A 22,588-nucleotide genomic window follows, 5' to 3' on the forward strand; every position below is an offset into this window, starting at 1 on the left:
TTTCAGACCTTCAGACTCCCATGAATGTTACACACGAACATGTGTGTCTATTATAACTGTTGAATGTTTATTTTGTTTGTATTATATCAACCTATGTTCACACCAAATTTAATTAAAATCTGTCCAGTAGTTCTGGAGATCGTAGATCAAATATGAAAATTCTCTTAATTTATTTCACCAGTGTGCGTTTAATACATTAAAGTCACTTGATGGTATAGGTTTAAAAGTGATGCTGTATTGTGTAAATTAACAAAATTTTTGTACCCTGAAATTTTGGCTAATAAATCGGTCATTTTTAAAATTTTATCTTGGTTTTCAGTTATCTGATATTGCTGATGTACATCACCTGAATTATTCATGATTTTGCTGTTGTATTTTTTAAAATGTATTAAATAAGCCATTTTTCCCAACACTTCTTTCTCTTTTTTTCTGGAAACTACTGTTATTTACAATCAGGTTTTATGGTTAGTTAGTGTTATCATAGTTAAATGCTAAAAGTGACATTTATTTTCACAGGAAATTTTATATCTTTCTTTCTTTCTTAGATACTTTGCTGCTTTCCCTCCTCTCACTGGCAGAATTGAACAAGAACCTGAATTAAACCAGCCGGAATTTGCAAAAAATGTGTGGTGTGGAAATTGTTTTATGAAAACAAAATGTGATTTAGAAGAAATATATGAACCAACATACAATAATTCAAATGTCCAAAAGAAAGAAAATAAGAGTTTCCAACCTGTCATTCCATATAGTTCCTTAAAAGCCATAAAAAATGTATACAAAAATGAAAATACTGCAGTAATTTCTTCAAAACAAGAAAAGACAGTAATAGCTAACAACTTAAAATTGTCTCCCCATAGCAATAGCAACACAGCTCTTGTTTCACTTATTGACAGCTGGTCGAATAATAACCATAATAAAAAACAGAAAATTTCCATTAAACTTTTGATGTGGTCCATGAAATCTGTGTTAAAATTCAGATATCTTTCTCTGCCTTTTGAAAATCTACATTTGTGTTCAATAAGAAATTACTTGTATAGCAAATTAAACCTCTTAAGTTTAACTGCTGAAATGCCTGCTTGTAGAGTGGCAGAGACAATTTTCAGCTTTGAACATATTCAGTCAGTCCATAAGGAATTAGAAAATAATGACTGTAGCAAAATTTTGTTCGAGAAATCAGATGTTATCGCTCACAAAAGTGTGTTTTTTCAAGGGAAAACATGTATACATTTTGATCATGAAGAAAGTGAAGTTGGTTCAGATTCTTCAAATTGTGTAACTAAGCATTCTGGAGATCAGTCATGTAGGTTCATCAAACCAACTTTGCCATTGCATTCGTCTCTCAGAGTGGAATGTGTTGAAAATCCTTTATTTTCTAATTCCTCTATAAACAAAGAAAATACTTTAAAGTGTTTTTTAGAGTCTTCTACTAAAACTGATGTAAAAGCCTCTACATGCCTCTCGAACAGTGCATTTATTCGGCATTTGGAAGTGCACAACTTGGCAAAAGATCAGTGTGGTAGTGCTATTTTTAGCACCATTTCAAATGATCATGGAAATACCATGTTCTGTGCATCATCATTGAAAACCCTAACTTCCGAGAATATAAATGTGGGGGATATATGCCCTTGCCCTCAGCAAAATGTAGAAGAATGCATTCAGCCCAATCAAAGTACTTTATTTCCGATATTTAAAAGTTCTTGTTTGTTGAATCAGCAGAAAGAAAGTAAATTTTCAGAAGTTATGCCTTATAGAAAATATCAAAATATACTAAATGTAACTGATAAGGAGGATGAGATTTTTTATTCTGATAATGATTCATGTGAAATTTTTAATTCTGATGAAGAAAATTTATTTACATCATCCAAAACTCATTTTCAACCCATTCAACAGAACTTTAAGTTACATTTCACAGAAGTAGAACGGGAAGACCATAAGCGTAGTGCAATAAATGTTAATTTTACTTCCAAAAATAGTTTTGGAAGAGAACTGACATCAGCTTCGGTAGTTCCAGACAATTATTTAGGGCAAAAGTTATTAAAAAAAGCACTCTGCATCAATAGAGAAACTCTTCCTTTTGAAGTGAAAGTAAGAAATGATTCATCATCATCATTTGTTGATCAGGTTTCTTTCATTCAGTTAAATAAAAACTGTGAAAATACTGATGCAGGAATAGTTGATAAATTGAAATGTGTTCAGTTATTTAGAGATAATGAAATAAACACAGATAATGTCCACAATCTTTTATACTATTCTAAAATAGATAAGACAGCAAATATTCTAAATGAAGATAATTTTAATTTGCAGGCAAGCCGATTAATGCAAAATTGTCAAAAAATGATGGGCAGAAGTACATGCATGGAAGATAGCAGTGGAATAGAATATATATGGGAGAAAGAAATAGATAAGGATTATGCGAGAGAATTGCAAAAAACAAAAAAAGCTATTTTGTATGATAAATCAGCTCTTCGTAAGGAAATAAATGAAGAAGCTGAAGAACTTTTAAGAGGCTTGTTTTGTGCAGTTACCTTTGATAATGATAGTATTTCTTCAATATTAGACAATGAATTAGTTATGCCTGAGCATGTTTCATTACACTCTGAAGAAGTAAAGGAAGATTTTCAATTTATTATTGATAGAGATGTACCTGATAGTGATATTTTAGTGCCAAGTAAAGCAGTATCTAATGTTACTGATTGCAATAAAATTTTTAATGAAACTAAATTAACTGTGCCACTTCACAATGCTGATAATTTATACAGTATTGATATGGATGAAAATGAATTAATTAGAAGTCAACCACTAAACTCAGATCATTATGTTCTTGACAGTAAAGGTGAAACATATCAGGCAACTGATTTCTTTGATTTAAGTGCCTTCCAAGGTTCATTTGAAAGTCTGGAAAATCAGACAGTCAGGAAAGATTCTTATACTGAAGGTGGAGGATGGAGTCTTGCATCTGATAGCTTTCTGGAAGTGGATTCTGAAGCTTTCTATGATGGTTCATACTCCCTAGAAAACTTGGTGTGTATTATTAAGTTATATTTTTCTGAATTTTTTATAATGCTTTTTGAAAGTTTTGTTCCCAAGGTTCATTTTTTCTAACAAGGGTTTGTTTATAAGTAAAAACATCAAATGATTTTTAAGGTAGTAATAAAAGACAAATTTTTAAATGTGCAATTTTAATAACTCCAAATGATATTAGAATAAAGGTTAGCGAATGTATTGAATTGTAGCAATAAGCATATTTTCTAATTTTATGTCGAATGATAACTTATAGAATGATATTAATTTTGCATTGTTCTAGCACAAATTTAGATTTTTCTTTTCATTTATAAAAAGCAGGCTCAAATTTTAGCCCTTGAGCAGTAGTTGTCAAATTTTAAAGTTTAAGCAGTAGTGTGATCATGATGTTATTCCTTAAACTAGGACAATATAAAGTTGATGTTCATGGAAGTATTTTTAGATTTCATTTAACTGTGCATTTAATGCTGTTTGTTTATTATTATTTACTGATGGTATAATATCAGTAATATACTTCTTACTACAATGTGTAGTTGTAGTGAAAATGTTTTCTCAGGGAATTAAAAAATGACTTCATTCCTAAAGAGGGATAACTCATTTTATGAATTTGAAGCTTAATAATTTGCTAAATAATAAAATTTCAAATGTATTGCTGTTTTTTGGGGGTAAAACATAGCTAGAGAATTTTTTTGTGAAATTTTGAAAATCTGCATTTATAAAGATATGAAAAAAGCTTGCAGAATTGTATATTAAACCAGAACCACATACTGACATTAATTTTAGAGAAAAGGTTGTATTTCAAGGCAGCCAACTAATTACTGTGGTAAGTGGTAATTAATATCAGTCTAAAGTTGAATTTTGAAAAATTTCAGGGTTTTGTTCTTGAATGTCTTTATTAGAGTAACATATTATAAGGAGTGTGAATAATCATACGAGGGCTATCCAGAAAGTAGATTACGTTTTGGATTAAAAAAATAAACAAAGTATAGGAAACAAATTTTATTATATACAGATGAAAGCCACACTCAAATACTACTTTTCTACATAGTCACCATACAAATTAAGGCATTTATCGTAGCGATGTACGAGCTTGGAAATTCCTTCGTCGAAAAATTCGGCCGCCTGCGCCTTCAACCACTTCGTTACCTCTTCTTGCCTTCCATCTTGCACAAAACTTGTGGTAACCAAGCTTTTCGCTGATGATTTCGTGCAACAAACTTCGCGAAATTTGTGGAAAACTCAAAGAAAGTTCCGTTATTGTGAAATTTCGATTTTCACGGACTTTAGCATCGACTTTTTCGAGAAGTTCGGCGGTCACTATGCTGGGTCTCCCACTTCGATCTTCGTCGTGAACATTGGTTCGGCCATTTTGAAATCTTATGACCCACTGACGCACTCCACCTTCAGTGATAATGTTGTCCCCATACACTTCACGAAGCTGCCGATAGATTTCTATCGGTTTACAGTTTTTTGCAGTCAGAAACCTTATTACTGAGCGCACCTCGCAGCTCGCGGGATTTTCAATTAACGCAGACATTTCAAACCGTCACAGTATCTGAACGGAGCACAGCACGAACCTCTCACTAGCACGGCTAGATGCAGACTGAGCTGCGCAACGCTCTGACCCCAAGATGGCCGCGCTAGCCCCGCCCCTAGCGGACACAGACGGAAACGTAATCTACTTCCTGGATGGCCCTCGTACAAACAAGTAAACACATTTTTTCCATTATAGGTTCCACTATAAATGTCTTTAATAAGTGTGATTGATTTTCCCTCATCATTGTTTGGCCTACTTTGCATATTTTGAATTTGGCCTACTGTTTTATGTTTCATGAATGGTTTTTAAAATATAACATTTGTTTAATTCATAAAAAACACGTTTAGCAAAATATATGAATCTTGGCTATAAATATTAAAATCTATCTTAAATTCCTTTTTCTTGTTTAACTAAGAAAAAAATTTCATATGTACTATTTTCTAAGCTTTTTTTACATCACACTTAAAAATTTACTTTGTTTTAAATTTTGATATAAAAATGATTTTAATATACATGGTTGATAATATTTTTAATTGAATGAGAAATTATAATATTAACTTCTCAGAGCTGTAATTTACTGAGTCTTAAAACTCAGAAATTTTAGCTTCATTTTTATTTTCTCTTTGAATAACTTTAGCATTTTTTTTCATGGCTGATGCAAGATTTTCTGCTTTGCTCATTTAAATTAATGAATAATCTGGAAACATATGGTCACTGATTAATGCTTTCTATCAGTGTCCAGTAGCTGTCTGCAGCTGAATGCAAAAGCAGATTTCTGCTTATAGGTTATTGCAGGAAATATGCAAATTGGATGACTGGCATTGTGCAGAATAGAAGCATGTTGGAATTTCTGTGTGTAGTTTTTGTTAAAGCTTGTGTGATTTTTTATGGTTATTAGTATTCATTAGTAAAGACTCAGAGTAATCATTTAAGGGTGAAGTGGCCATTGATTGGTAGACTTCAAGAGGAGATGAACACAAATGTAAGTCGCCCATGCGATATCAATAATATGCAATCTGTAGAAGCTATAATTAGGCATTTTACTGCTACCTAAAGGTTTAATAAGGTTAGATTTTCTTGTGAGAAAAGCATTTTTTTGTCCCACTTACTTCTGAATGAGCCCATTTAAAGGGGCGTTGCCATATTTGGAGGCACAAAGAGACTCTCTGTTCTTTACCAACTAGTTCAGATGTGGTTCTAGATGTGTTTTGATTTGTAGAACCGAGGAACCTTGTATTCCATTCTTCAAGGAAGGGGCTGTTTCTGCAGAAGTGTTTTCCATCTTTTGGAGTGAAATCATCTAAAATGGCCGCACTGAGTTGTATATCTTTCATAGAGGTTCTGCATTCTGTAACCAGTCCAAATATCTAGGCAAGATTTTGGAATTCAGTGTAAGGCTGTTTAGAGATACTGTTGGCGCAAATTATTTGTTAATGGGTTACAATGCTCATCCACATTGAGCATCTCTAGTGTCAGAATACTTTGAAACAAAAGATATTACTTTAAAGCAATAGCCAACCTACTAACTGGAATTGAACACAACTGAGCATGTGTGGGATGCTTTAGGCGAGCATTTCTTAAACTGTGAGTCGCGAAGAGGGTTCGTGGATCTGCAGCAGGGGGTCGTAAAAAAATTTAGCTTTTTTTATATTTCTTTAACTTATTATAATAATTTTACAATTACCAAATATTTTTACACAAATGCATCAGAAAAGATAAAATAATACAAACAAAGAAAAAAGGAAAACGTTTCGACACATTCTTTTCATAATAGAAATGTTCATTTTACTTGCTTTGCATGTGAGCCTGTTATTTTATCTGTTACTTATTTAAAATTTTCACATTGTTCTATGTCTTAACATAAGAAATTAATGTCCTTGTTCTATGTCTTAAAATTAGAAATTAAAGTTAATGTCCTAAAACTACAATACAGTCAAAATTCTTTAATCCGGATGTCCATAATCCGGAATGATCTATCCGGACCTCAAACTACAAACTTTCTGCACATGCGTCAACGCATACGCATGATACCTTTACGCATGTGCATAATACGTTTATGCATGCTCGTTTAATGTATAACGGATGGTATAAGCTAAGCTAAAATTATCTAATTATCTATTTCAGTTAATGTTGCAGATTGCGTTGTTCCTTAATTTTCTAATTGAATCCGGCTTATTATTTTTTGCAGACTGTTAGAGCAATTTTATAAAAGTAAGCTTGAACTTTCGATTATGTCAAAAAAGAATTTCCGCTTCTGGAGCTACCAAAGGATCTACAAAGCGAAAGAATGTTTCAATCTTCATCAAACAAAAAGTGGAATTGCTGCGAAAAATGGATAAAGGCATATCCTTTGATTCTCTAAACATTCCGAAATATGTTTATCAATTTCATGCTGCTCTGCGGGGGGGAGGGGCAGGGACGATGCGGCGCGCAATGAACTGGAAGTTGATTTGTCAATGCTAACCTTATCTTCAAGGCAGATGTTTTTATTTTATTCGGCTTATAATTCCTTACTAAATGTAGTATTTCATCTCGATGTACTCCGTCTTTGATATGGTTTAAAATCAAATTTCTTGTCATTATAAATATCATGAATAAACATCAAATAGTTTTCTGGTTGCAATTTTCTGTGTTATGCTTTACCCATGCACGCGTTGAAAGAAATGTTTAATAAAGTAAACAAATAAATATTAAGCTTTTTTTTTTTTGTACATTTTGATACCCTTTAGATCATAATTGCTCTTTATTTCATTAATTACATTTCCATATTTTTAATTTTATAATTTCTGCATGCCATCTTACCAGATTTAAAGTGCTGATCTATAATCCGGAATCGCCGAAGTCCCGACAAGTCTGGATTAAAGACTTTTGACTGTAGTATATTACAGTACAAGTGAAAAATTGACAGTTTCACACACATGTGTGTTGGGTTTGCGTAATGCTTATGGAGTCGCACAAAATTTTCATAAATATCATGGGGTCCAGGGGTCGCGAAAAAATCGCGGTGATAAGAAGGGGCCACGACTGAAAAAAATTTTAAAAACCCTGCTTTAGGCCACTGAATTGAAATGCACGCCTTTCCCGATACTTCAAAATCTGAAAAATGTACTTTCAGTAGAGTGGCAGGCAGTTCTATTACACTGATCAGCAGTTTGGTAAATTCTTTCAAATCAAGGTGTCAGGCTTAAATTTCTTTCAAAACTAACCATACATCATATTAAAAACATATGATGCAAAACTGGGGCTAACATATTTAAATTTCCTTGAATTTCAGTTTAAATTGGATATATTGAGATTAGTCAGTTGGTGAAGATGTTATATAATGCTTTTGTTGTAAAATGTTTTAAATTACTTTCCAATAAGTAAATGCTAAATTTTTATTTCTGTCACTTGTGTGTAATACTTGTTTTCCACAGGAGATCTTGCACACAAAATGCCACTGTCCACAGGCATCCTCTAATGACTCTTAGCTGTAAATAGAATCAATTAAAATATTTAATTGAGAATAAAAATTGTTCTAGAGTTTTGCCACTATACATAACTTCTTATTTTTTTTTTTTAAATAAAACTTAGAACAATATGTATTATAACAAGTATAAGCAAATTCAGCATTTTGTGTTAAAATTAGACGTAATGGCATTTCAAAAAGTGTTAGTGTTGAGATATCTAGTTTAAAAGATCAAATGCTTTTAATATTTGGAATCCTGAAACTTTTATTATTTTTTAGGCTAAGTGGCGATATTCAATGGGGGTACTAAAATGACAACCTTCTTAAAAATGTTTAATAACTCACACTATTATATACAGTCACTCAAATATGCTCTTTTGCAAAAAAAAATGGAAGCGCCAAGAAGGATTTTGCGATCGGGACGAAATTTGGTATGCAAAAACCTCTTGATCGAATATGCAAATGATTAAAGTTTCAAGGCAAATGAACAAGAATTGCAATCATAGCATACAATTTGCAAACAAAGTATAAAACCAGTAACAGAAGCTGACAATTAACCCTTTTTTTTTTTTTTTTTTTGTTTGTTTTGTTTTTTGTTTTTCTGATGTAATTTTGTAAAGTAGCAACTAAAGATGCTATTGCAATGATATCAAAAACCTTACAGACAACTAAACAACTTTGAACATGGTCACATTGTAGGGTTGCTTGAAGCTGGTTTGTTATACCGATCAATAGGCCACCACCTGCAGCGTACAGACACTGCTGTGCAAAAATGTTGGCAGCAATGGTTCCTACAAGGAAATTGCCATCAAAATGAAGACTCTGGAAGGCCAAGGAGCTCAAATGCAAGGCAAGGTAGGATGGTTGTTCGCCAGGCCCAAACTGCCTCAACAGTGTCATTGTCGACTATTCAACGCACTACAGCCACGTCTATACCTCCCATGTTACAGTCCATCTCACAACACTTGTCTGAGGTGGGATTACCCTCTCAGAGCCCTTTAAGACATTTGCTTTTGACCACACAACATCAGCGGAGTCGTCTGGAGTGGTGTCGCAGCCGATCATCATGGCTGCCACCAGACTGGCATCATATAGTGTTCAGCAATGAATCCCGTTTCACTCTTGAAGCAGATGACCACAGTGTTCATGTCTGAAGAGGACAGGACCAGCAGTCCCAATCAGCCTTTGTTTTACAAAGGCATACAGGTATAACCCCTGGTCTGATGGTGTGGGGTGCTATTTCTTATGACAGCAAGTCATCTTTAGTCATCCTATGTACATCTTTAACAGCTCAACGATATGTTGGTACCATCCTGCGGTCAGTTGTAGTACCCTTCATGGCACGTCATTCTGGGGCCATTTTCCAACAAGATAATACCAGGCCACATACCGCTCGCATATCTCTGGACTGCATCCGTGCGGTTGATACTCTTCCTTGGCCAGCAAGGTCACCAGACCTTTCACCAATCGAGAATGTCTGGGACATGGTAGGCCGCCAGATTCAGGCACCACAAAATATCACAGATTTGGAGCAACAACTGATTACTGCCTGGCAGAATGTGTCACAGGATGACATTAGGAACCTCTACCACTCCTTGCCTCAACAAATTCAAGCATGCATTGCCGCCAGGGGCGGTTCGACCAATTACTAATTTGAACACTCAATGGGTGATTGTGAGCCGTGAACAGGTACTATGACCTTCATTTTTTAATCATTTTATCTGTGTATGAGCTATACACATATTCAATTTCATCAAAAACAACCACTTCCTTCATGGTGCTCTGATTTTTTTGCAAAAGAGTATAGAATTGATTGCTAAACGAAAACTATAGCACTATGCAAAAATTAAATGAAGTGAGCTTTTTAATTTTTAAAGCCAAGTACTGCCAGTTAAAATCGAATTATTTGTATTACATCTATATGTATGTGTAATCGTATTTGTAGCCAAGAGCGTGTGTAGTTGGGATTGGAAAAATTATTGTGAGTCAGCAGAAATCAGTGATGTGCATTCTCATCATCTAGGCACTGATGACCAGTATAGAAGGAACTTCAAAATAACATTTTATTTATTTATCTTTATTGATATGTTGTAACTTTTTCATGAAAATTCTGAATTCAGTTATTTTGTGGGTTTTATTATATTTGGATCTGTGAATGTTGTCTACAAAATTAGTGTAATAAAAATAAATTTGCAACGATTAAATATGCCGTGTGATAGGTTGAAGCATTGAGAAGAAAATCGCATAATAGTTAACTCTACATAGGAGAATTACAGGGTATTCAGAATAGCAATGTATAAATTTAGTTTAGAGCAGATGTTGTACAAGAAAAATTATAACATAGTTTGTGTAATTTTTCTGAGGGTTTGTGCTTCCTGGTTTCAAAACTTGCATATTGGATGGGTGTGAATCAAAGGCTGTATGTAACTTTAAAAGTTTCTGACTTTTAACATGCAAGATTTATGTCAGCCTTTAATTCCATGCTACTTTCGGGAGCTTAGTTATATGTATTACGTTTTTGCAACATTTTAATGAATATCAGCTGTCGCATTTTTAGATGAGCTTAACTGAAACCTAAATTTTAAGGTTGTGTTTGGCAGGAGTCATGCAGTTCTGTGAGAAAATAGAATACAAAGCTTTATAATATAATGATTGATTTCACCTATTATACTGAACTATTTTTTAAATCTCATCTTATGTCCAAGGTAATTTTTCTATCTAGTGTAATTTTGATGCTCAAAAAATACAAGAACAAAGTCAGATTTAGCAAGTCATTTAAAATTTTATGTGAATTATATATAGTTTTCAAATCTGAAACCAGTGTATAATTTTATTATTTCCTGCAAAGTATATTTTCTTATCTTTTCCTCGCTGTTTGTGGTAACATAAGCAATTTTTTTGCTTGGAGCCATTTCAAATGTTTTTCATTCTTTTCAAAAGTTTACTACTATATTTCATGTGGTATCATAGGTATAAGTGTTACTGAAATCCTCTTTGGGAAGCATTTTTCATAGTTGGTGGGCATTTTTAAAAAAAAAATCCCTTCCTGTATTTTTGGTGAAACATTTGAGGTATTACACTAGAAATTCTTATATTTCTAATTTTGTTTCCAGGATACAGATGAAACAAAAAAAGAATGCTATAATTTTGAACAAGACAGGCAGAGTTATCCCTCAGAAACTGAAGAATGTATTAAGATGAGTTTCTTTTATAAAGGGCCTTCAAATTATATCCGCAAGCGTATGAAACAAAGTAAGACAGTATCTGGTTTATGTATTCTAGTCAAAATAATTACTTTATGAATTATATATGTACCATAAGTATAACTGTTGTATGTACTAGCTGGATTAAAAAAAAAAAAATAAGTAGTAGATTATGGAATTTTCTTCTGTAGCATAAGTGGAATATTACACATTAGGTGGCAATTTCTTCCAGCATATGAAAATGTGATATTGTTTATTAACCGGAGAAAACAAGTAATGTGTGGAAATTGTGGCTAAGAAGACCAGTTTGTGAATTTAATTTCAGAATTACAAATCACATTCATGTGTGTGTTTAAGTAATAGATGTGATTTCACTTCCCTAGTGTTTCACTCAAAATGAACTGCTGTATGCAGTCTCATTTAATTTGTGATTTTAAGGGTATACCTTGAAATTGTGCTGTGTGTCCAAAGTAACATGATGGAAATTTAAAAATTGCAAAAGGTAATTAAATCTATTTTAAGCAGTTGAGACGTAAATGATTTTAATGTGCAAGATGTCTGAAATGCTTGTTCTCTGCAGTTAACCATATTGAAGCGATATATTAAAATAGTCATTTCTGTAATCAAATGCACAGTAATAATAATATTTGTATTATAAATATTATTTGCCCCCACCCAAAAGAACTACTGATCAGTTTATTTGGGGGGGGGTGATGTAGCCTTTGCACTCTAAGATCACATTTAACTTAATATGGCAATTAACAGATTGCACTTAGATTGGTGCATTAAGTATATTTTACCTTATCTCTTAGGTAAAATATAATTAATGCACATCAATTTCTGCAAATAAAGAAGAAGGTTGTGCGGGTGAATTTGATTAAAAATCTTGCAGCAGGTATGATATTGACTTCTGTATTGTTGTCATGTTATGCTGTGTTAATTTCTTGTTCACACTAAAGTATTTATATTTTAAAAAAGTATTTTTAGCTAATTCACTCTAACATATGCCAGATGAACAAATATGATACTGAGGCAAAGAGCGACTTAGTGTGGAATATCTGGGAGTGTGTAATAACCACTGTGATAACAATGGTGCATGTTTAATTACAGCCACTCAGATCAATGAGCTTTATTCTGTGTATTACAAAGAGCAGATCTGTTACATAAACCATCCTATGTTTGTGAGGGGGGTGCTCTCCAAAGGAAAAGTACATACTGAGTGTGATAGCTTAAATATCTGATGGCAACAATTTATAGCTGCCAGAAATAACTTTCAAAAATTAACAAATATTCTCTATTCGTAGAAAGCAAATATAAAATTGAATTAAGAAATTTAAATTGCAAAATAAATAAATAAATAAAAGTAATCATTATTGCTGCGAACTAATTTACAATATGATTTAAATTCTAAGAGCATATGTAAATTAATTGCACATATTTAAAACCATGAAAAAATATATTATTCCAAAAAATTGCATAAGTGAATAATAGTTGAGCAGGCAGGAGACAGATTTATCAAGGGAAAGTTGCCCCCAAACCTAACTCTTCAATTACTCAATTCGTGTTTCGTCATCCATATAGACAAGGGTAAAACTCAAAACCAAAAGTAAAACCAAATGTTGTGAATTACTAAAAAAGAAATTTAAACGGTGGAATTTTGATAAAATAGCAAGTAAATGACTAGAGTTAAAATTAATTAGAGTTAAAACTAGAGTTAAAATTAATTAGTCAATTAAGAGTAGAAAACCAAATTATTTAGAAAACTAAAGTAATTTAGTAACTCTTGCCTACTGGAAGCTTCCCCAACACGAATTGTATGTAAACCTAAAATGAACATGTAAACCTAAAATGAACTATATACAAGTACCAAAATATAAAAATAATAAAAAAAATAAGAAGAAAAGGCTAGTGAATAGCAGGTTTTAACTTAACTTACCTAGATCTATGTATTTGAATTTTTGAGTTGTACAAGCATTTGCGAAACTTAGTTGAGCTGAGTAGTTTGTTACTGCTAACTGTAATAAAAGAGGTCTCTAATACAATGTAAAGTTTAGTGTAAAGCTGCCACATGTGAGAGCTATCGTAAAAACCTATGCTGTAAATTTTAAAAATGTAAAAAGTAAAATGCTTGTTTTGTGTGCAAAAATATTGCAAACTTTGAGTCATGTTAAAAATTGTAAAAAATAAAAAATATGAACTACTAACTTAATCATCTTTTATGTATTTTATTCTTATGAATTTAGAGAACCCTTCAAGCAAACAGTACTTTCGCCTTCAACCACATAAATTCCCAAGACCATTTTCTCGATTATAATTCCAAAATGACCCTCCCAATTTCCGCCTTTTTTTCCAGAATATATGTGTTTTTTTATAGTATGCATATATTTTATGATGTCCGTATACTTAAAAATATGATATGGTGTAGCAGCCTATAGGGTTAATGTATGGCTGCATATTTATTTTTCCAGAACCTTTAGAAGTTTTGATCTCTAAGAATAGAAACTTCCATGGGCAATCAAAACTATTTAAAATTGTCAGTGGTTGTCTTGGAAAGGTTTCACTAATTTTTTGGAAAATGGCTCATTTCATGTATTCAATTAGATATATGTTCTCACAGTTTCACTGATTTGTTACCACCTATATTTTATGTTCTGTACCTTTGCTGTTATTTGCTTAGGATAGCTAAATTATATGTATAATGCTCGCTTAAACAAAAAATTCTGCAGTAGACAGCTGGACACGCTAAGCCCCACTCCAAAAAGAGTTAATAGTGGTATAGAGTCCGGTTTCAAACTCATAATTTTTATTTTGTTGCAATATACAGTTATTTTTTTTTACATGTGCATTGATTAAAAAACATTTTTTGCTGTATGTATGTATTTATGTAAACATCAGTCAGTGTAACTTTCTTTTAAGGAATGGGATTTTACTTTTTGTGTGTTTTGCCCACTTTATACATGCCTGCGCATGTCCTAGCAGTGCAAATTCCATGTATAATGCTAAAAGTAACTCGACAGCTCGTCTGAAATTACTTGATCAAGTCTGGATCTATCTGGGTTTGTTTTGTTTTGTTAGGATGTAGCCCGGTCCACCTTGCAAAACAAAGTTTGCCCTATGACCACATACGGGCTACGCCAGTACAAAAATCACCACACAACTATACAAATACATGAATCACACATTGCCAATGGCTTCTTTATTGTTGTTAATAATCATAATCTTGTGTACTATTCCTCTTGCCCTAAGTAAACCATCTTTGATAAAATCTCTGTTTGCTCCATCAATGCATCTGGTTAACTTACATTCTGTAATAAAGTGGACATTGTCTCCTACTTTTGTACATACTTTACATAAATCATTATCTTGAACATGGAATCTTTTCAGATAAAAGGGAAATCTCCCATGACCTGTAATTAATTGATTCAAGTCAATGTCATTGTTAATATTCATATTTTCCTTAGGAACAAAAATCTTCATGAACATATTATGTTTAGCAGAGTTTTCCCATTGAGTCCGCCATTTATCTACAATGTCACACTTCATAATGTTAATGCATCTTCTCCTGGAGGCTTGTATATCAACAGTTTCAATATCATTACTCATTGTTGCCTCCTTTGCTAAGACATCCGCCCTCTCATTGCCCAAACAACCAATATGGGCTTTAACTCAATTAAAATTCAATTGATGCCTTACCTCCAATTGTATCACAAATTTTTTAATAATTTAAATATTTAAATTTTGCTGCTCGGTTTCAGAGAGTGCTTGAAGAACTGACATACAATCATAATGTATTGTAATTTATATGTGATTCATTTAGATTTCTTACAAGTCACTCCAAGGCTTTTTGTATAGCAATCAGTTCGGCTTGATACATCGAATTATATTTTAATTTAAACTTCGCATGTTCAATCTCCAGTCCCTGATAGAACACTACAAATGCTAAGGCAATTTTTCCATCCAACCCCAAGCCATCCGTATAGACATCAATATCATTAAATACAGGAATACATCTGTTAAAAGTAATTGATCTTCTTTCCCTTGGATGTAAAAGATGACAATTAAAAATATAAAAAGCAGTGTTAAAAACAATATCATCTGTATATGTATAAAAGTCAATCTTATTTGATCTCAATAAAACATTTTTATAATAAAAGTCATAGGACAACGAGATGGGCAGAATGCCTGCAAGTACAATGTACGTCCAGAAAGTAAGTTCCGTTTGGTAATAAAAGTAAATTGTGTACAGCTACAGAAAAGTTATTTATTGCACAAAATTCAACAACTCTTAAACTACTTTTCCACATAACTGCCGAAATATTGCAGGCATTTGTCATAGCGTGGCACAAGTTTTTGTATACCTTCTTCATAGAAATTTGCCGCCTGTGTCTTCAACCAGTTGGAAACAGTTTCTTTCAGCTCGTCGTCATTGTTCAAGTGTTGACCGCCAAGGAAAGACTTAAGATGTAAGAACAGATGAAAGTCGCTAGGAGCGAGGTCAGGGCTGTGCGGAGGATGGTCAAACACGTCCCAGCCAAATCCCTGTAGGAGGTTTTTCGTCACATTTGCAGTGTGTGGTCGTGCGTTGTCGTGAAGAAAAACAACACCTTTTGACAGCAATCCTCGGTGCTTATTCTGTATTGCGCGGCGCAATTTCCGAAGTGTCTCGCAATAAGCATCTGCTCTGATTGTTTGACCACGCGGTAAGAAATCAATGAGTAAGATGCCTTTCCAGTCCCAGAGCACTGTGCACGTCATTTTTCGAGGTGTCAAGATTTGCTTCGGCTTAACCTTTGCTGGGGATGAAGTGTGCCTCCATTCCATTGATTGCCGCTTACTTTCAGGGGTGTCGTAAGAATCCCAAGTTTCATCTCCTGTGACTATCTGTGTCAGAAATTCTTTGCCGCTTTCAGCATAATGTGTCAAAAACTGAAGTGCACTACCCATCCGTTTTGTTTTGGGTTGCTCAGTAAGAATCTTTGGTACCCAACGTGAGCAAAGTTTACGAAATTTCAGTTTTTCGATAACAATTTCATGCATTAGTGATCGTGAAATTTGGGAAAATTCCATAGCGAGAGCACTAACTGTAAACCTTCGGTTTTCATGGATCTTGTCATCAATCGCGTGAACCAGTTCTTCTGTAACCAAAGATGGATGCCCACTTTGTTCTTCATCGTGCACATCACTACGCCCGTCATTGAACTTTCGGACCCATCTTCTCACCATTGAATCACTCATCGCTTTTGGTCTGTAAACATCGCAAATTTGCCGATAAATTTCACTAGGTTTCACTTTCCTCGCATTCAGAAAACGAATCACAGATCTGATTTCACAAGCGGCGGGATTTTCAATCAACACCGACATTGTAAACAAGCACAACAAAGCGTACGTGACTGACAGCAATCTCCAAATGGTGCGTGTTTCTTCTCCTTGGTACAGAGCGTCTACTGCGCATGTGCAGAACTACAATCGCAGAGCTGCAGCGGAGCTAAATTGAAATAGAACTTACTTTCTGGACGTGCCTCGTATATTAGCAATTTCCGTAGGAGCTGTTCTAAAAAGTCTTGTGATTGCCACCAGCCAGCCTGTCTTTATAGAATTCAATTTGTTTCTTAATCTCAGCAACTCTGCCGCCCTAGAACCCCAAGCTCCAACACCATACATTATAATAGGAGCAATAACACATTTGTAAATTTGTTTCATAGTCCTACTGTTAATGGCTAAAATCTCACCAGAGAAGGATCTCCTATAAAATTGTAAAATAGTATCTGTTTTTTTATGGACCATATCGAAATGATCTTTAAACAATAACTTATCATCAAAAATAGTTCAAAGAAACTTTAAATTCCTTCCTATCTTGACCTTCTCACCTTTATATCGCAATCTGGGATGTCTAGTATGTTTACCTCCCCGCGAGAAGAACATAGCCTTGGTTTTGGTAATATTTAATTTCATAATATTTAATTGATGTGTGCAATATTATTTTCATAATTTTTTTTTAACTAAAAAATCTAGAAAATTCAAATTGAATATTATGATCCTAGAGACAAATAATATATGAATTTTAAAAAACTCTTGCCCATTGTTCTGTGGGTGGTGGTCGCACTGTGAAACCACCGCACGTCTAGGACTTTGAAACTTACTGAGGTAGTAGGGGGAAAAACTTACATTCTCCATGTGCGTTTCCAATAAATGATGAAATTTACGAATTTTTAAAAAATATATGTAAAGAATTGCATTATATATCATTTTTTACATTATTTTACAAAGTAGATCATCAGGAAAAATTAAAAACTAAATATTTATGTAATTTTTCTAAAGCAGTGAAAATATAAGTACCTACATAATAAAAAATCTAGAAAATTCAAATTGAATATTATGATCCTAGAGACAAATAATATATGAATTTTAAAAAACTCTTGCCCATTGTTCTGTGGGTGGTGGTCGCACTGTGAAACCACCACGTCTAGGACTTTGAAACTTACTGAGGTAGTAGGGGGAAAAAACTTACATTTTCCATGTGCGTTTCCAATAAATGACGAAATTTACGAATTTTTAAAAAATATATGTAAAGAATTGCATTATATATCATTTTTTACGTTATTTTACAAAGTAGATAATCAGGAAAAATTAAAAACTAAATATTTATGTAATTTTTCTAAAGCAGTGAAAATATAAGTACCTACATAATAAGGACATTTGGCTAAATGGATAAAAAACTCAGTAAAATAAGGATAAAAAAAAAGTCTGTGTTTATTTTTAATTTCAAAGATTTTTTTTTTTTTTTTTTTTTTGTAATACTTTTGCATGTTTTGTCTTTTTAGTACATGCATAGACCCACATTGTACATTTTCGCACATATATCTTCTGTGAGGTTTCTTCCTTGTGCTACAAAATGTACACTGCCTAGATCTAAATTTCATTGTTATGTGTTCAGCGTTATTTAGTTTCTTTTCATCTGGCACATGAAATTTGTGGTTTTTTATGTTAATGGGGGGGGCTTTGGTACGGATCATTCGTTTCCCATTCATACTTATTTTTCCCAACAGCGGCCGAGCGGTGAAATTGCTGAACACTGGTAGTTCGGTCCGAGGTTCGAATCCCGCGAACGGGCTGGCTGCATGGGCGTTTTCGTGGTTTTCCCCATGTGTAACATGGATACGAGCCAGTTTCCCTTAGAAAGGTCCTCCACGAAGGCATCCCTCCCCTTAGGCAGATAGCCCTAGCATGCTTTGCCGTATTCTCAATACACCACACACCACACCATACTTATTTTATTTGTATTTCGTCCCAAAATATTCAAAAAAATATTTTCAATTTAAATAAAACTTTACACAACTTTTATTTTTAATTATAGCAAAGTATATTTACATTAAATTTAAACTACAGGAAATAATTTATAAAATCACAGTACTAGCTTGGGGAGCAAGTGTGTTGAGGTCAGAGAAAAATCTCTGGAAAAGAAAGACCTTTTTACTGGGCAGGTTAATGTATTGTGTTTAGTAATAAAATAATTCTGTGGTTCCAAAACCCCTTATCTATATCCAGGTAAAAATAAGTATTCCTATTTGAGAAGCACGCAAACGCCATTGTGAAGAGCAGTGGTTTCAAGGCGCGACCACTGAGACTCTAACACAATGCTCTAGTGGTGCAGTGGTCGTGCTCTGAAACCACAAAGCAAATGCCATGCATATAGAGGTTTTTTTTATATATGTGCAGTTTAATTATTGCTATTTTTTATTGTTTATGATAGAAATCATGATGTGCGATGAATAACTTTTTTAGTTTAAAGTTGTTGATATTAATAAAAGGAAGTTATTTTGTTTCATTGAAAATGAATTTTAAAAGGCATCCGATTTGAAATACTAAGAACTTAAAACCTGTATGATTCTGCAGTCATTTTGTGTTATTTAGAGGTAAAAGATCAGTAATCAATAGATTTCTCACTCAAAAATTTTGGAAAGAAGAGGAGAGAAAAATTCGAAAATTGGTAGTTTCAGGGCGCGACCACCACATGTCAAAGGGTTAACAGATATTTTTCTTCATCCTTTGAAATGGATTTTTAGAGTTTTGAAAGAAATGCAGTACTATCAGTATCAGTTAAATTATTCTCGAATGTTTAGAAAAACCATAAAAGTACCATTTTTTATCAGAAGCAGCTGAGAGAATTAAGGCTATTTTTTCCTTTTTTCTTTCATTAGAAACTTTTTCATTTAATTGAATTTCAAAAACAGCTCAAATGTTTTCTTCTGTTTAAGCCATGGTGGGCCATCGTACCATCTAGATCTGAGTGAAACTTCAGCGAAATAACCTCTAGAAGGGGCCTCAGCCAGAGTGTAGCTTTCAGGGATAAACTTCCATTGCTCCTTTGACATTAAACTTCCTATTTCTTTTACTCATTTATTGGCAAATGTTCTCCAATGATGTTCATTCTTGATCCAGTGCATTAAGAAATTTATAGTACCAAATCCAAGAAATAATACATTACTTGTTACTTACAGTCCTGTGAAATAATCTATTAATAATTACCAAAATTTTCAACTAAGTGCTCACAATTACTTACATGCATACATTTCTAAAAATAATTCTTTGAACCTAGAAATATTCAAAAAATTCATTTACAATTTTGAATGAATTCCAAATTTTCATGATAACGTCTTCAAAAGCTTTAAATAACTGCTATTTGTGTTTTGCAAAATTCAATGCAAATAATCTACTAGAAACAGTTGATGAAGTTACATTGCAGTTCTTTAGAATGCTTTATATCTAAAAAGTTTTCATGGTGGCGAAACTTTCAGCTTAAACTAAATTGATGAAAAGAAAAATTCTAAGCACAAAATTCATGCTTAACAATAAATTTATGTTTGACAGCTTTCATAAAATTCCTAATCAAAGTTAATCACTGTAATTAAAAGTTAGTCACTATAATTAAATCAACATTCAAACTTTAAACTAGCTCTTAAACATTTTGCAATGAAATAGAAGTTGGCAGTATAATCGTCTTCATGTATTCTTTTGACGGGTTGTATGGTCCTTAAAAGTCCTCAGGTTTTTTGGAAACAATTTTTGGTCCTTAATTTTACTCAGGAAATTTGTCTGTTTTTTTAGAGTGTGAAAAAGCATTTTGGAGGAATATTTTTTGGCAATGCTTTAACAAATATGTATTTGGTGAATTAATGTTTGAAATTTTTACTACTAATAAAAGCAGTGGGTACTCTAGTTTTAGGCACAAGGCGTGACTTGATTGAAGCATATTTTGAAATCGGTTCTTTTTGCAAAAGAAGAGTTCATATAATATTACACAAAAAAAAAACATTTCTTTTTTTTTAAAATACAAGTTCTGTTATAATGCAACCCTAAATTTGGTGTTTTATCAGCATTTTGGCAATTTCAAGTTCAGTTTGTATACAATACAAACCTGTATTTATATATTGGTATTTGTAAAATTTTTGACGATTTTTTTTACAAACATAATTGACATTGGTAAATTACGAACATAAATCAAATATCCCCAAAACGAAGTTCCCAGAAATATTTCTCACAATGTGCAGTTACAGATGGCTCTCGAGTGTGATAATATTTATGCATGGCTTTTATTAATTACATTTTATTCAATGTAACTTTCATTTCATTCTAAATAAAGCAGACCCTGCATACTTTCCAGAAATGGCTTCTTCTACTGACTAACCAGTGTTATTGCATTTCCCTGTTCATCATTAACTTCAATTTGTTTTTCCAATTACAATTAAACTAGGTCATTAACTTTGCAAGCATTATGGGTTTGGCCCCGAAAATTCAAAATTTCCCAAAATGTGATGAATAAAGTTCTATTTTCTTCATTATAATTCTCTTATTATACATTGACTCCTTTTCTTTCCTCCTTTTGAAATGGCACGGTTTTGTTTAAGAAGTTGCCTTGGGACAGATGGAAGTCAAAAAACGTCATCCCACAGGCCATGGGTTTTACGTCTGCTAAGCCTAACTTAAAGGGAAAAATCACACAAAAAATGTTAACGTCCTAGTATGATAATTTTTGGTACTATTTTAGATTATTACTTAAGCTATTATATATGTTAAAATTACCGTTTAATGACCTTTTTCCTTAAAACAAAAATATATTTAAAAAATTACTTACCTTGAGAGTTCAGAAGTGCTCTCAGAAATTTTAATTGATAAAATACGTTAATAAACTGTTAAATTAATTTTAAAAAAAGTACAAGAAAGACTGCTTACAAGAAGTAACAAAATCTTTCACATGAACTGGAAGGCAGACACTCAATGAACTCAGTCTCTGACAAAATGTCTGTATGAGAATCACTAGGAATATCGCTCTCTACCTCTTTAGAAAATGAATCATCACTCTTATTTATGTCACTAATTGGCTCATTTGCTATGTGAGTATATACTTTGTCTGATAAATAATGCTTGCTCACAATAATAAACTGAAGTCATGGCTTTGCAAAATAAAGTGATGAAAGCAGTGCAGAGTGGTAAAGTTTCCTAATGTCATCTTGCGACACATTCTGCCAGGCATTCATCAGTTGTCACTGCAGATCTGCGATATTTTGTGGTGCCCAAATCTGGCGGCCTACTATGTCTCAGATATGCTTGATTGATGGAAGGTCTGGTGACATTCCTGGCCAAGGAAGAGTATCAGCTGCACGAAGACAGTCCAGAGATATGCAAGCAATATGTGGCCTGGCATTATCTTGTTGGAAAATGGCCCCAGGATGGCATACCATAAAGGGTAATGCAACCGGCCACAGGATGGTATCAACATATCGTTGAGCTGTTAAAGATGTGCGGAGGATGACTAAAGATGACCAACTGTCATAAGAAATAGCACCATCACGCCAGGGATTATAGCTGTATGCCTTTGTAAAACAAAGGCTGATTGGGAACATTGGCTCCGTCCTCTCCAGACACAAACACAGTGGTCATCTGCTTCAAGAGTGAAGTGGGTTTCATCGCTGAATACTATAGGATGCCAGTCTGATGGCAGCCATGATGATTGGCTGTGAAATCACTCCAGATGACTCTGCCAATGTTATTGGGTCAAAGACAAACGTCTTTAAGGCCTCTGTGAACATAACCCCGCTTCAGGTAAGCACCATGAGATGGTGGACGGTACCACGGGACGTATAGATGTGGTTGTAGTGCATTAAATAGTCGACAATGATACTATTGAGGTGGTTCAGGCCTGGCAAACAGTCATTTTATCTTGCCTCGCATTTGTGCTCCTTGGCCTTCCAGAGCCTTCATTTCGTCAGCAATTTCCTTGTACCAACTATTGCTGCCAACATCTTTGCATAGCAGTGTCTATACGCTGCAGGTAGTTTCCTATTGCTCGGTATGATCACCCACCTTCATGCAACCCTACAA

The 22,588-nt window shown here is 33.5% G+C and overlaps 1 protein-coding gene across 2 annotated transcripts in view; it reads left to right on the forward strand.

Annotated features, from left to right (window-relative positions):
* LOC118199210 (uncharacterized) overlaps positions 1–22,588 on the forward strand; it is an 85,020-nt gene that overhangs the window by 38,810 nt on the left and 23,622 nt on the right. For both annotated transcript variants that reach the window (XM_085809498.1, XM_085809497.1), the window contains exons 8-9: positions 546–3,021; positions 11,120–11,258. In XM_085809498.1, coding sequence (XP_085665624.1) covers positions 546–3,021; positions 11,120–11,258 — 2,615 coding nt within the window. The remainder of the gene's footprint in view (positions 1–545; positions 3,022–11,119; positions 11,259–22,588) is intronic.

This window comes from Stegodyphus dumicola, chromosome X2 (assembly GCF_044657685.1).
Source record: "Stegodyphus dumicola isolate Sdum_Otavi_A_Nest chromosome X2, ASM4465768v1".
Lineage (NCBI taxonomy): Eukaryota > Metazoa > Arthropoda > Arachnida > Araneae > Eresidae > Stegodyphus > Stegodyphus dumicola.